The 13398-nt window shown below is 52.3% G+C and overlaps 7 protein-coding genes across 7 annotated transcripts; 4 read left to right on the forward strand and 3 right to left on the reverse strand.

The window, feature by feature from the left end:
- Positions 1 to 323: 323 nt before the first annotated feature.
- Positions 324 to 1004, forward strand: CKM354_000536800 (uncharacterized protein; the record flags this gene model as incomplete). Its single annotated transcript, XM_044800640.1, has 1 exon — positions 324 to 1004. One exon carries the CDS (start codon positions 324 to 326, stop codon positions 1002 to 1004), a length of 681 nt encoding a protein of 226 aa, XP_044656575.1.
- Positions 1005 to 1308: 304 nt separating this feature from the next.
- On the reverse strand, positions 1309 to 2477 carry CKM354_000536900 (uncharacterized protein; the record flags this gene model as incomplete). The annotated part of the gene is made up of 3 exons (XM_044800641.1): positions 1309 to 2226; positions 2282 to 2384; positions 2443 to 2477. 3 exons carry the CDS (start codon positions 2475 to 2477, stop codon positions 1309 to 1311), a joined length of 1056 nt encoding a protein of 351 aa, XP_044656576.1.
- A 718-nt stretch (positions 2478 to 3195) lies between these two features.
- Positions 3196 to 4518, reverse strand: CKM354_000537000 (uncharacterized protein; the record flags this gene model as incomplete). Its single annotated transcript, XM_044800642.1, has 1 exon — positions 3196 to 4518. The coding sequence occupies one exon, from the start codon at positions 4516 to 4518 to the stop codon at positions 3196 to 3198; it is 1323 nt and encodes a 440-aa protein (XP_044656577.1).
- A 758-nt stretch (positions 4519 to 5276) lies between these two features.
- Positions 5277 to 5975, forward strand: CKM354_000537100 (uncharacterized protein; the record flags this gene model as incomplete). The annotated part of the gene is made up of 1 exon (XM_044800643.1): positions 5277 to 5975. One exon carries the CDS (start codon positions 5277 to 5279, stop codon positions 5973 to 5975), a length of 699 nt encoding a protein of 232 aa, XP_044656578.1.
- A 1021-nt stretch (positions 5976 to 6996) lies between these two features.
- Positions 6997 to 8710, forward strand: CKM354_000537200 (uncharacterized protein; the record flags this gene model as incomplete). The annotated part of the gene is made up of 2 exons (XM_044800644.1): positions 6997 to 7325; positions 7381 to 8710. The coding sequence occupies 2 exons, from the start codon at positions 6997 to 6999 to the stop codon at positions 8708 to 8710; spliced, it is 1659 nt and encodes a 552-aa protein (XP_044656579.1).
- A 97-nt stretch (positions 8711 to 8807) lies between these two features.
- CKM354_000537300 (uncharacterized protein) lies at positions 8808 to 10938 on the reverse strand (the record flags this gene model as incomplete). Its single annotated transcript, XM_044800645.1, has 3 exons — positions 8808 to 10440; positions 10487 to 10814; positions 10872 to 10938. 3 exons carry the CDS (start codon positions 10936 to 10938, stop codon positions 8808 to 8810), a joined length of 2028 nt encoding a protein of 675 aa, XP_044656580.1.
- Positions 10939 to 11675: 737 nt separating this feature from the next.
- On the forward strand, positions 11676 to 13373 carry CKM354_000537400 (uncharacterized protein; the record flags this gene model as incomplete). The annotated part of the gene is made up of 3 exons (XM_044800646.1): positions 11676 to 12286; positions 12340 to 12716; positions 12763 to 13373. 3 exons carry the CDS (start codon positions 11676 to 11678, stop codon positions 13371 to 13373), a joined length of 1599 nt encoding a protein of 532 aa, XP_044656581.1.
- Between the last annotated feature and the right edge of the window lie 25 nt (positions 13374 to 13398).

Raw genomic sequence — 13398 nt, forward strand, 5'->3', positions numbered from 1 at the left:
ACCCACACTAACTAAAGTTGCAGACCTCGGCCTTTAGCAACAGGGCATCTCGTGAAATGCCAGCTCATCCCTTCCCTCTGACTTCCATTCTTCTTGACATTGCCTCACGAGACCTAACTGATTGTCCAGAAACACACACATCAACAGCCTATGGAATTCGTTGCTGAGTTCTTCAGCCTACTACTCAAGGCAATTCGTTAATCGCATTGACCTAATCAACGTTACCTATCAATTTCAGCAACAGCGTACAACAAAGAGGAAAGCCGCATCAGACAGAAACTATCGAGGATTAGTCGAAACATTCCTCCCAACAAGCGCCAACGATGACTCAAGGATCAGTCATCAGCCCCGCCAACGGCACTGCCAATGGTGTTACCAATGGCGCCAAGAAGCCATTCGAAAAGGACTCCCGTTTGAGCACTCAGTCCGCCTATGACCTTTCCGTCAATGGCCTCGAAGACTTGGTCGCATTCGAAGACACTCCAGCCGGACTCTGTATCGTTTCCAAGGTGGACTTGCCGGCGGGAGCTCACTTTGCCTACCTGACCAGCCACCAACCCCAACCATCGGCTACTTGGAAGACAATCCAGACTTCGGCAACCACTCATACCGACCCACAGAGTGCGTTGCTGTACATGAATCACTCTTGCGCTCCATCTCTGGAAGTGCATACCTACGCACCTGATGAGAATGGCAATTATCCTCAAGCTCCGCTACAAGGAGAACTGAACGGAGAAATTGCTCATTTCAACAAGAGTGTTGGACTGGCCGGCGAGGTCAGAGTCGCGAGAGATCGTGCTGTGAAGAAAGGTGATAGCTTGACCTTCTTCTACCCTTCCACTGAATGGAAGTTCGATCGTTCGTTCGACTGTCTGTGCGGAGCCGGCGAGGGCGTCTGCGTCGGCAAAGTGGAAGGCGCCCATGCCATTCATGAGAAAGACCTAAGACGCTGGTTCTTCAACGACCACATCTTGCAATTGGCGGAGAAGAGAGATGCAAAGTAGAAGCATCGTTGCGTCTTGCGTTAGTACACAATCGGATGAAGCAAATGGACTTGCAATGGATTACTGTTTGATAGTCAGACTTCAACACTGACACGCGCTCGTTACACACAAGAATTGGCGAACTTCAACATAGCTTAGGCGATATATGAATGAATGGAAGTGCCTTAGCCGATCCATGAAGTCGCAACATACTTCAGACTTCGCCATATCAGGAAGTCGAGTCCCGAATGCATGACCACTCATGACTCTTTCACGTGCCATCACAGTCCTTCATCAAGAACGACAGCGTACCTGTTCGTCCAGCTCAAGCACCAGCAGCAATAGCCTTAACAACACCACTCTCAATATCCAACCTCTTAAATCCCCCCTCAACCTTCACCACCTCCTGCAACATCACCATCATCTTCTGATCCCCCACAGGATCCTCTTGCTCCTTCTCAGCCTCCCACCCCTCCACAAAAGCATTCGTATAATTCATCTCAAATCCCTCCTCCAACACCCCCAACCTCTTCCCATAACGTGTGACCTTCAGCCAATCCCTCTCCACATTCCTCAAATCGCTCGAAAAATACGCAAAACTCCTCTCAAAAATCTTTCGATTCAACTCCGTTCCCATGACAGGTTTGAAATCCACGTATTCTTTCCATGCTTGTTCGGGATCCTCAAGCACGAAATCCGTGGCGCGTTTGACAGCTCGCATAAACGCAGAGACCTTCTCAGGGTTGGCGGAGATGAAGTCCGAATTTCCGATGTAGAGAATCGAACAAAAACAACAACAACCCAATTCAGCAAGTTCATCAATGCGAAGCATTTGAACCTCATCTTTCGGACGACCTTGCGAAGCGAGCCATTCTTCCAATTCGACCATTTGGACATTTTCCAATCCAATACCCGCATCAATGTCCCCTTTAATGATTGCTTTGGAGACGTTCATGCCGCAGCGGACGGCAGTGTAATCGGAAGGTTTCATTCCATAATGGGAGGTAAGTTCGTCGATTTGGATTTTACCAAATTCTCCCACGTAGCCGATTTTCTTGCCTTTAAGTGTATGGAAGTCGGGGGTGATGCCGGAAGATTTGAGATAGACGACGCCGGTGAAGGGTTCGTTAAGGAGGGAGCCGATGGAGAGGACGGGGAAGTTGCGGGCTTTGGCTGCGAGGGTGTGGATCATGGCTTTGAAGCCTAGGTCGACTTTGCCGGAGCCGATGATTTCGGTCACGTCCTGGAGAAGTGTTAACGCCATTGCTTGAGTGGAGAGGAGGAGAGAGTCTTCGCACGCTTGGATCGTTTGGCTCCAAAAGGGCGACTTTGATATTCTCATCCTTGAAGAAGCCCTTGGCTTGGGCGAGGTAGAGAGGGGCGTGGTATGGCGTAGCGTGCCTTCTATCAATTAGTCTCGACAACTCTACACCTCATGATGAGGGACCCTAGAAACTACCAGTTGGTGAGGAAAGTGATCTTGTCAGTAGACATCTTGATCGTCGTTCACGTCGGTAAAGATGATAATGCTGCTTTAGTCAATACAAAACATTCTCTGACTATGCAGAGAAAGGGGAGTCAAAATAGAAGCATGTCCCTCAGACGCAGGAATTATCCTGTTCAGGTTCGTACGGTATGATCTCAGATCAAACATCCGCCATATCACATCCGGTGAAGAATGTGATAGGCAAAAACATTTGAACACCCGCATGCATCTTTGTGATGATGTGTAGCTGTACGGTACCTTGATCATATTTCGCGACCCATTCAGGCATTCTTGCGGCGGACGCAACTTCCATTTCGTCGATTGTCGTACCGGTTAGGTTTGTTGGCAATGTGAATCGTACGCAACGAGATTCTGTGAGCTGGTGAGAAAGAGAAAGAGTGCATCCTGATGATGACTCCCTCTTTTCAATCTGACAACGTGCTGCGGCGGGGTTGGAGCTGGGCACTCGTTTTGACACACTGCAGCTCCACCAGAGGTGTTACAGTTTCTCCTAGAGCAGCTAGAACAGGGTAGCTCTGGAGCCAGCGGAGTTGTTGAGATGCATTGTGAGAAATAGCGGGACAGATGTGTCGTTGACATTGTAGGAAGAGGTAGCGATCATAAATTATATGCATGTGTATCTCGTTGCGCATCGTCACTCATAAGCACGTCTCTCATATACCCTCATCAATCAAAATTGCCGCAGAACGAAAAGACGTCGTTGGTTTAATCATCCTCCACAATGACGGGCAGGCTGTCGAAAACAACCTGATTGAACTCGTAATGCACCATAAAGCCGCTCTGCAGCAGGCGTTTGAGGGCATTGAGTCGCTGCAGCTTCCACCATTTATCAATGGTCATCTTGCCTCCGCCGTGTATGGTGACTTTCAGTCTCGATCCATATTCCCGGCCATCCTGGTCGAGTGCTGTGCTGTATCGAGGCCCTCTGGTGGGCTTCTCTACTGTAGCGAGAATATCGTTGAACTCTAAATGCAACTGCTTGCGATCTTTCTTCGAGACACGCTTTGAAGAGGCCTTCGAGATCTTCTCCAAGATCTGCTCGAGGTTGTGCTGTTGTCGGTAGACTGTGTAGCGTTTGATCATCCGTGGGCCTTTGGCACCATCCTCCTCATCCGATTCTGGTTCATCATCTGATTCGGCCTCGGTGTAGCTCTTCTCGTACAAGAGGGCGATGTTGATGCCAGCGGCAATTTGCACGCCCACATCGCTGCTCTCGAGCTGATCGACGAATGTGTCCATGGCTGGCTCTGTCATTTCCTCCATATCGTCCATTTGGGTGCACAAGAAGCCCCATTCTTCGAGGGCTGCCACCACGACATCGCCATTATCCGCCTCATCGATGACTGCACCGTCCGTCGACGCGATATCCAGGAGGAGATCCATGATCTCCTCCGTCTCTTCGAGTGTGGCTCCGCCGTAGAAGGTAGCCACACTCAGCGCGTGAATAGCAGCACTCTTTGCATTCGAGTATTGGGAGTCGTTAATGGTCCGCTTGAATGCATCTGCCACCGAATCATAGATAGTTTCAGAGGGCTCAGTTATGATGATCAGTGCCAAAGCCTTGAGGGCCAACACCACCTCACGCTCGCTCTGGCCCGCTTTCACGCTCTTCAAGAGCGCGGCCACGACTTCGTCAGCGCGTGGCTGCAGCTGCTGTTGCGCGAAGTGACGGGTCAGGATCAAATTGAAGCCGCTCATGTCGTTCTCGCGGCCTTCGGTGGAGCTACGTTTGCGGTCGGTAATGGCGTTGATGCGGTCCTCCAGAACAGCGACCCAGGCATCGGAGCCGTCGTCGTACTCGAGAGGCGGGGCAACGAGCGCATCGATGCTTCGTGTGCTCCACTCGGTGTCGTCGGAGAAAGCGTCTTCGTCGTCGGAACCTTCCCTGCTGGCAATGCGCGATCCACGGGGAGACGGCGCAGCACTACCGCTCCTGCTGAGCGGAGGAGTGCTTTCCTTGGAGCGAGCAGCCTTGGAGACTGTCTTGCCGCTCTCCAGCGCCTGTTTGAGCATGTTGCGTTCCCGCATTTTGGCAGTATTTCTACTCGCGGATGCGGAGGTGCGTGACGAGGAGTGATAGATGCCGGAGCACCTTGTCTTTCCGGGCGTGAAGTATTAGGATGTGGTATGCGAATATAGGCGGCGGAGGAATTATTGTATTGGTGGATGCGAGTGGTCTTCGGTGGTGGTCTGCAGCAGGATAGCTTCCATATGGAAATTTGGGAGAGTGGATGGCGGCGGGCGCGTGCAGAGAGAAGTGGAGTGAGGAAGGAGGGAGTGGGTGCTGGCGTTGGCGACGATATGACTACCTGATTGTGCGAGGCGGTCAGGCGGCGCGAATATTCGACGCGTGCGCTCGCGCTCCTCTTTCAGTCCCGAGGCGTTGTCGTGCTCCACCCACATCATCCTTGCCAACTTCGCTCCCACATGCGCCTTTTCCGATGAAATCATCCGCAGCGCCATTCGTCCATCCTCCTCCACCAGCTGCTGCCTTGCGGAACGACAGCATGGCGCAATATGAGCAGATGTCGCTGGTCCTGCGACAGACAGAGCAGACGCAGCGAGTGCCCGGCTGAGACATGCGTGTCTCGGACAGCGTTGAGTGTCCTGTATGCTCATAGCTGCTGTCCCTCGCGAAGACGGCGGGCTTCGATACATGCATGGTGAGGGAAGTGATATATGCTCTTCTCCAGCATGGCTTGTTGCGCTCTTCAGAAACCTGTCTCCCCGGGTCAGAGCACACCAGTGACCAACGTTCATCAACAGCAATCATAACACCACCCAACATGCAGAGCCCCCAACTCCCGAAAGCCCCACTCGGCAACCACATTCCGCTCTTCGCCATCCTCGTCAGCGTGTGCCTCATTGGACTTGCAATTGCTCACTTTTGCACCAAGAAGAAGGCGCCCAAGCAGAAGGCGCCACCAGCACTTCCCTCCCGATGCAGCGACGACCACGACCCGCGCAACCCTCCCAAGCCTCCGCTCATCAAGACGCCTTGCCGTGTCGAGGCGACGACATATGATGCCGACGACGAGCTTGACTCGGATGATGACCTCCCCTCGCCTCTCAAATTGTCAGCGGACGAGGCGCCTTCATACAAATCTGGTGAAATAGCCAAGCTGACTGGACTGTCCAAAACTTCGGAAGACATCATCAACTTTGCCACTGAAGACTCCCGAGCCTTGCCGCATCCAATCTTCGCCAGTGCTGTTCTGGAACCTGGCGCAGTGCTATTCTCATCCTCATGCTCGACGCCGTGCCCCGCACAGATCAATGCGGCTGCTTTCTCAAACAACGCTCATCTATCCCACAGCCAGTCATCCCAGAACACTCCTGCCGCTCCTCGGCTTCGCGGCCAAACCTATCTTCCCCAATGCACTGCGTTGCTACTCAAGACTTCTACAGAACATGGCGCGCTCTCCTTCGTCACTAATCAGCACCATGATTACAAGAGTGTGTCTGTCGAAGCAGCTTTTCATTGAAACTTTGCTCCTGCCGAGCTCATCTTGGCGCTCGAGGTGCAACATCCCAGTCGGACACGAAAAGCTTCAAGCATTCATCCTGTCAACCTTCGTACTGTGGTTGTCATCAAGAACGATGTACCCGACATCTCTCGTGGCCCCCAATTTGACAAGCACTGCAGGACACCTTCCTCTCGTATCTGTCTCTTCCCCCCCCCCCCCTTTTTTTTTTTTTCCGGATCACCTCTTTGGTGACTGCTGCGCTCGCCTTCGGATTCGCTCTACAAATGGCGTTCGTCGGACGTCATTCGGTTCATCAGCTAAAGTGAGTAGCCGAAATGTATTGATGAACTCAAACCGGGCGGGGAGCAGCTTCATCGCATGGGCCAAACTGTGAAGATCCAAGTCGATCAACTCCATTGGCTACTCTGCTCAACAAGGTTGTGCATTGGCTCATTTTACGAAGTTTGCTCGCGGACTGCCTTACGCGCATGTGTTCTGTCTCGCAAGGGGTAGCCAGCGAGGTGTGGGATTCTGGCCTGCACCACTGCATGCATCGTGAGCATCGTGCTCGCCTCATGCTGACCCAAATCACGAAGAGCCTGGCAATAACACTAGGTTGTTTGCGGCCACAACGTTGGCGTCCTGTTCAAGGGATGAGCTGATACTACTGTAGCTTTTCCAAGCATCATCACCGCTCTCTTCTGCACATTCGTTCTGTGTATTCATTCTGTGCTTCCATTCTGTACATTCATTCTGCACGTTCGCTCCACACATTCGCACCACACATTCGTTTCCTACAAATCAAACCAGTTGCATCAAGTCCTTGGACTTCGGTATTTCTGACAGATAGTCTGCAAAACTCTTCTTTCTGGTAGCATCTACTCATCTCGGCGAGCTAGTCAGTATGCTGCTCGCTATATTTCTGGCACTCGCCGGCACAGCCAGCGCCAAAGTAATGGAGTCACTACACCATGTACCTGATGGCTGGCGTCAAATTGGGGAGGCACAAAATCACGACCGAATACACTTAAGAATCGCGATGTCGGCACCTAACCCGGGTTTGTTCGAGCAGACACTATATTCCATTTCAGATCCAGCACATCCCCGGTATGCTCAATACCTGAAGCGCGATGAGCTCAAGGCCATGTTGAGACCGAATGACAAGGCGACGGAGGCGGTACTGGCTTGGCTCGTCAAGAGCGGAGTTGATCGGAGCGCGATCGCGCAAGATGGAGAGTGGATCAACTTTGTTTGCACCGTCGGTGCTGCGAACGATTTGCTAGATACCTCGTTCGGCGTGTTCGAAGATGTTGATGGGCAGAAACTCCTCCGCACTCTCAACTACTCAGTGCCTGACAAAGTCTGCGAGTACGTGAAACATCGATAGCTTGACACTTTGATGAAGCATGCTAACTACCACTAGTTACATCGACATGGTACAACCTACTACTCGGTTCTCGGTGATGCAACCCATGCGCAGCACAATATACCAAGCAGAGCAAGTCGGCGATGATCGTCCATACACGCCTCCTGCAGACCCTAAGGACATCAAATCCGTTTGTGACGGCAAACATGTGACCCCAGACTGCCTGCGAGCACTTTACAAAATACCGAATGACCCACAGATCGACAATGCCACAAGCGGATACATGGCTTTTGCCAATTTTCTAGAACAACACCCGCGCTTCGATGATTTGAGCAAATTCACTGAAGACTACTTTCCACGCGCCAACGGTGTCAGATTCACCTGGGACACAATCAACGGAGCACCTCCACTCGAAACTGTACAAACCTCCAACATCAGCAGTTCCGAAGCAAACTTGGACCTACAATACATTCTCGCCACCGGCTGGCCCTTGAATATCCACTCCTACAACGTCGGCGGCCTTGGCAAACTCGTCCCAGACCTCGATCAACCCAGTCAAGCTGTCAACCAAAACGAACCCTACCTCGACTGGCTCAACTACGTCCTCTCCCAGAACGACCAAGAATTGCCCCACACCGTCTCCGTCTCCTACGGCGAAAACGAACAAAGTATCCCAGAACCCTACCGCCGTAAAGTCTGCGACCTTTTCGGCCAACTCGGTGCCCGCGGCGTCAGTGTCCTGGTCGCCTCCGGCGACAGCGGAGTCGGAAGCGCATGCCAAACAAACGACGGGAAAAACACAACACGTTTCATGCCTCTCTTCCCAGCATCTTGTCCCTACGTCACAGCCGTAGGTGGAACCTGGAAAATCGATCCTGAAGAAGCGATAGATTTCTCTTCTGGCGGATTCAGCGACACCTGGCCCGCCCCGGACTACCAGAAAGACGCTGTAGCAAAATATCTACAATTTATCGGAGACGACTGGAAAGGTCTGTATGAACCCAGGGGACGCGGCTATCCCGATGTCGCCGCACAAGCATACCAATACAAAGTCTTCGATCAAGGTAACGAAACGAACATTTCCGGTGCATCGGCTTCTGCGCCTGCTTTCGCGGGGATCATCGCGTTATTGAACGCGAAGAGACTCCAAGCGGGCAAGAGTACATTAGGATTTCTGAATCCTTGGATTTATGGTCAGGCGTTTCAAGCGCTCACTGATATTGTGAAGGGTGGGAGTAGTGGTTGTACAGGCATTGACAAGGTTACGGGATTGGATACGCCGTTTGTGGAGGGAGCTTCGTGGAAGGCTGTGGAGGGGTGGGATGCGGTTACGGGGTGGGGGACACCGGATTATGAGAAGTTGTTGGAGCTTGCGATGGCGTTATGATAAGTTGACTTTGTGAAGAGAGGGTGAAGCCTTAGGATTTAGATTGCATTTGCATTGCATGAGTGAGATTTTCGATCATTGCGGGTTCTCCTGAGACTCAATTCCACCAACAGACGATCATGCTGAGCATGACTGGGAGACTTCGTGAGACATATGTCCAGCCAGACATGCAACTGCCCCTGGCTGACGAGGATGACGAAGCAGAGCTTTCCGGACCAGGCCCACTGCCCGTTGTTACCGCTGCAGCCAAAGATGCTGTCGTCGTTGAAGCTAAAGCGCTCCAAACGTACTCCTCTTCGTTCCCTCGACTGGTACTCTGTGCAACCGTTTCTGTCTTCCCATCAACGACGATGTATCTTCCTCCAGATCCCAGGCTCAACGTAGTCCCATGAACTGTGATCGGAGAACCTCCTGGAACTAAAGTACGGCCACCAACGACATAGTTGCCATCAGCATTCGCGGTATAGAGCTTCGAACCAACTGCCATCGAGACGGCTGCTCCATTGGGCTGTAGATTCGTCCTTCTACCATTGACAACGACCTGAGCACCATTGCTCGCAAGGCTCAAAGTGGTCTTGCCTCCATCGAGCACAATTGGAGCACCTCCAGGTCTCAATGTCTGGCCCTCGATCACAAATTTGGAGGAAGAATCGGCTGTGAAAACCATCGATCCGATGGTCAACTTTGGTGCAGGCGTTATTTGTGCGGCTGCCACTTGAGCCTGTGTCTGCCCATTGATGACCAGTGCTTGTGCATTTGGCGCGAGGCTAATCGTATAGCCTGCGATGACGACCCGAGAGCCCGGCGCAAGAGTCTCTCCCTGGATGATGTACTCGGATTTCGAATTTGCCGTGATGACCTGTGAGTCCATTGTGAAAGATGGTGGTAGGTGGTGGTCGTCCAGAGCTGGTACCGGGGTCGGAAACAGCTGGAGGGTGGAGACATTATCGTTGACTTGAAGGATGATCGAAGAGTCTGACTTGTGCAGAGCGATAGTTGTCGCTAAAGAACCAGAGCCCAGCGTTAGAGTAGAGTCAAGGGCAAGCGGTTGATCTCCAACGATCACAGCTGATGCTTGAGGTTGAAGAGTGACAGAATTGAAGATTATCGGTGTCGGTGAAGGCGGCAAAGCACTTTGCTGTGGCTGTAGTTGCGGACCAGGACTATGAAGCGGGTTGGCATCAGGGGCCTGTGAAGTCGGTGTTGCAGGCTCGTCTACCCCATGACTCTCAGCCGGTGTCTCTGGGCTGCCGGCGACGACGGGCATCGTGGGATCCGGCACCAGGGCCAACGTCTTGGGCGGCAATAGAGGCGTAGGCAGCACTTGGAATTGAGTTCCAATGTCAGTCAGCGTTGTCGTCGTTGTAGCCAAGAGATACGATTGCGTGGTTCCAACAGAGATGTGTGTTCGTGGAATTCCGCCACCTCTTATGCCGCAGAGATCTGCCATGCACATAGGCGCATCAGTGACAGCAGCCGGCAAGGGAAACTGCAGCTGATCATTCTGAATATTATAGCGGTTGTCTCTGAAAAGGTAGGTCAGGGTATATTTGAGTCCTTGAGGATCATCAACGTCGGCGGCTGTATTCGGTGCCGGGGATACTATCGGAGTTGGAGGAGTAGCGGACACAAAATTGTACCAGCAGCATGTGGAGTCATCGCTTTTGGAAGGTGTCAGGACAGCCCATGTGACGCGGGAATCAATAGTGTTATATGCTGTCGGATATGCCCTGCGGAAATGTAAGCACAAGACTGGACGCAGGAGTGCTCTCTTACAAGGTGATTTCTCTTCCACTCAAGTCTGTCGCTGTTGCTGTGACAGTTCCATTGGAGTTGGTGTCCGTTCTTGTCCACAGCTCTACCGATTTATTGCGGTACTCGGAGTGAAAGATCGTGGTAGTCGAAGCAGTAGAGGCTGCCGGGTCAAAGCCAACGAAGACTGTTCCAACAGTGACGAAATCAACAGCAGAATTTATCCCGCGCCATGTAGCCAACGTCCAGACATATCTGCGATGTGTTGCATAAGGTGCGATATATCTCGAGTCTATCGACGATGTGGTCTCTGCGCTGTCGCTCGTAACAGTGCTCAGCGTCGTGTTGAAGTCTGAGTGTTTCAGATCAGCACCAGGTCCATCTTGGATATCATTACTGGTGTACTTACACTGTGAGGAGGTACATCTGCATGTGAATGTGAACAGAGCCCAGAGCAGATGGCTTCGAGGACCCATCGTGGACCTGACGCTGCTTAACTTGCCCGGTAAGGTGCTGATCGTGGTTGGTGCTGTCTCTAGAGCAGTGCGACTGATGGCGATCCTACAAGTCTAATACCTGTGTTCACGCCATTCAGGGCGAGCAAGCCAAGCAGCGCCCGTGGTTAACGAAGGATTACATAGCACGTGTAGGGGCGACCGGAAATTCGCGAGCATCATGCTGTGCCTTTCTTTGCGTACCGCGGTCGAGAGGAAATGCAGTGCTGGCTGACAGGGCACGTTGGTGACTGGCCGAAGTCGATCTAACCTTGAATTCGCCACGCAGAAGCATGCAAGCTGTGAGAGACGACATCTCGCCAGTAGGAAACCGTTTCTCAGGATGAGAGAAGCTCTCGGGACAAGACTGCATAGGAACTTGTCTTGAAATTGACCGTGCCCGCGATGGGATTGGCCGAAGGCCGTCGAGTGCGGCCTCAGATGGATTGTGGCTGAGCGTTTCAGCTGAAAGCCACAAAGGAAAGATGCTACTTGTGGACTAGTGCAGTTGTCAGCTCTACATGTTTTAGAGTTCACTGAGGACGATATTCAGGCCGGAGGCGATGATACAGGACCATGCATCCTGCAACGCGGACTTCACATCTTTCAGAGCCTAGTCGCATTCGGAAGTCTCCGATATGAAGTTTAATAGCTCGTAGTTTGTCGTTCACGCTCGAGCACTCAAGCCAACTTGTTCGTACAACCAACAACTCCTGGACATGACGACGATCTGCGGAGTCGTAACAATATTATGCGTCTCCATGATAGCAGTATTTGGGAAGTCTGTGCCAGAGCCATTGAGCATCAGCCCGAGCTTCTCCTGGGACGGCGCAGATGGTCGATGGTCAAGCTTCAACATCCAGGTCGGCACTCCACCTCAACTTCTTCGCGTCCTGCCGAGTACATCAGCCAATGCAGGCAGCGCGCCTTGGGTCATCATCGAGCCCGGCTGCAGCAAAGTCAACCCTTCTCTCGAAAAATGCGCAGATCTCCGGGGAGGCCTTTTCGAAAGCAACAAGTCTTCTTCATGGTCCACAGAAGGACTAGAGAATGGTGTCGACGGAGTAATTTACAACCTGCCTGCGGATGAGGAACTTCAGATTGGACGGGATGACAATGGCTCGTATGGTTATGATACCGTCAGTCTCGGTATACCTGGATCTGGCCTACCGTCTTTGCAGCATCAGCTCGTCGCTGGCGTCTGGGACGACAAATACTTCGTGGGTCAACTGGGATTGAGCCCGCTTCCGACGAATTTCTCCAACCTGCAAGATCCCCAAGTGAGTGTGCTAGGTGCACTGGTCAATCAGTCGCTGGTTCCGTCGTCTTCGTGAGTCTTTCAGATCTGTTATAGTCGGCAGTTGCTAACAGGTGTGAATGCAGATGGGCCTACACAGCCGGCGCGTACTATCGTGACGTGTTCGGAAGTCTCATCTTTGGCGGTTACGACGAAACCCGCTTTCAGACAAACAACCAGACTTTCGCCTTCGATTCCATGGTATCGCGCGACCTGACTGTCAGCTTGAGATCGATCACATACGACACCGCTGGTGCGTCACCACTGCTGACGAGTAGTGTCGACATCTTCATCGATTCTCTGGTGACGGAAATTTGGTTACCAGTCGAAACCTGCATTGCCTTCCAGCAGCAGTTCAATTTGACTTGGAACCCTCAAGGCCAGCTGTATCTGATCGACGAAGTTGCGCATGCTGCTCTCGTAGCTCAAAATCCAAGCTTCACATTTACATTGGGCCAGTCAGGTGTGTACACCGCCTGATTGTTGGATACTTTGACTGACTAGACCAGGAAGCGACTCGGGTGGTACCGTTGATATCGTCCTTCCGTACGCAGCATTCGACCAGGTGCTCTTAGAGCCCATTGTCAGCAATACTACGCGATGGTTCCCGATCAAGCAAGCGCGAAATGCAAGTCAACTGTTTCTTGGGCGGACCTTCTTGCAGGAAGCATACGTTATTGCTGATTATGATCGCCGGACCATTTCCGTCTCCCAGGCGTTGTTCCCGGACTCATCGGTAAGACAGCGCCTGACAGCGATACATCGTCCGTCATCAGGAGCCAACGCTGGTGCAAACATCACCACAGCGAAGCTTGCAGGGCTCATCGCATTGGCAGTTGTTGTATCGGTCCTCTGTGTTGCCGCACTGCTCTGGTGCCTCAGAAGATCTCGAAATGCCAGTCGTGAAAATGAAGGTGGATCCACCAATGCGAAGGAGCTGAGCTCATCGTCGGCCTCACATTGTGAGGTTGACGCAAGCGAGTATCAGATATACGAGGTCGACTCCAGACAGCAGATGCCGGAATTGCAGATTGGAGAGGACTTCTATCGGCATGAGTTGGAGACCAGAGAGGTCGCACAGGAGCTTCATGGTAGTTCAGCTAGGTTCAGTTGGCAGTAACAACCACCAGTTGCGCTCAGCTGTC

Source organism: Cercospora kikuchii (assembly GCF_019650295.1).
Source record: "Cercospora kikuchii DNA, contig_00003, whole genome shotgun sequence".
Classification (NCBI taxonomy): Eukaryota; Fungi; Ascomycota; class Dothideomycetes; order Mycosphaerellales; family Mycosphaerellaceae; genus Cercospora; species Cercospora kikuchii.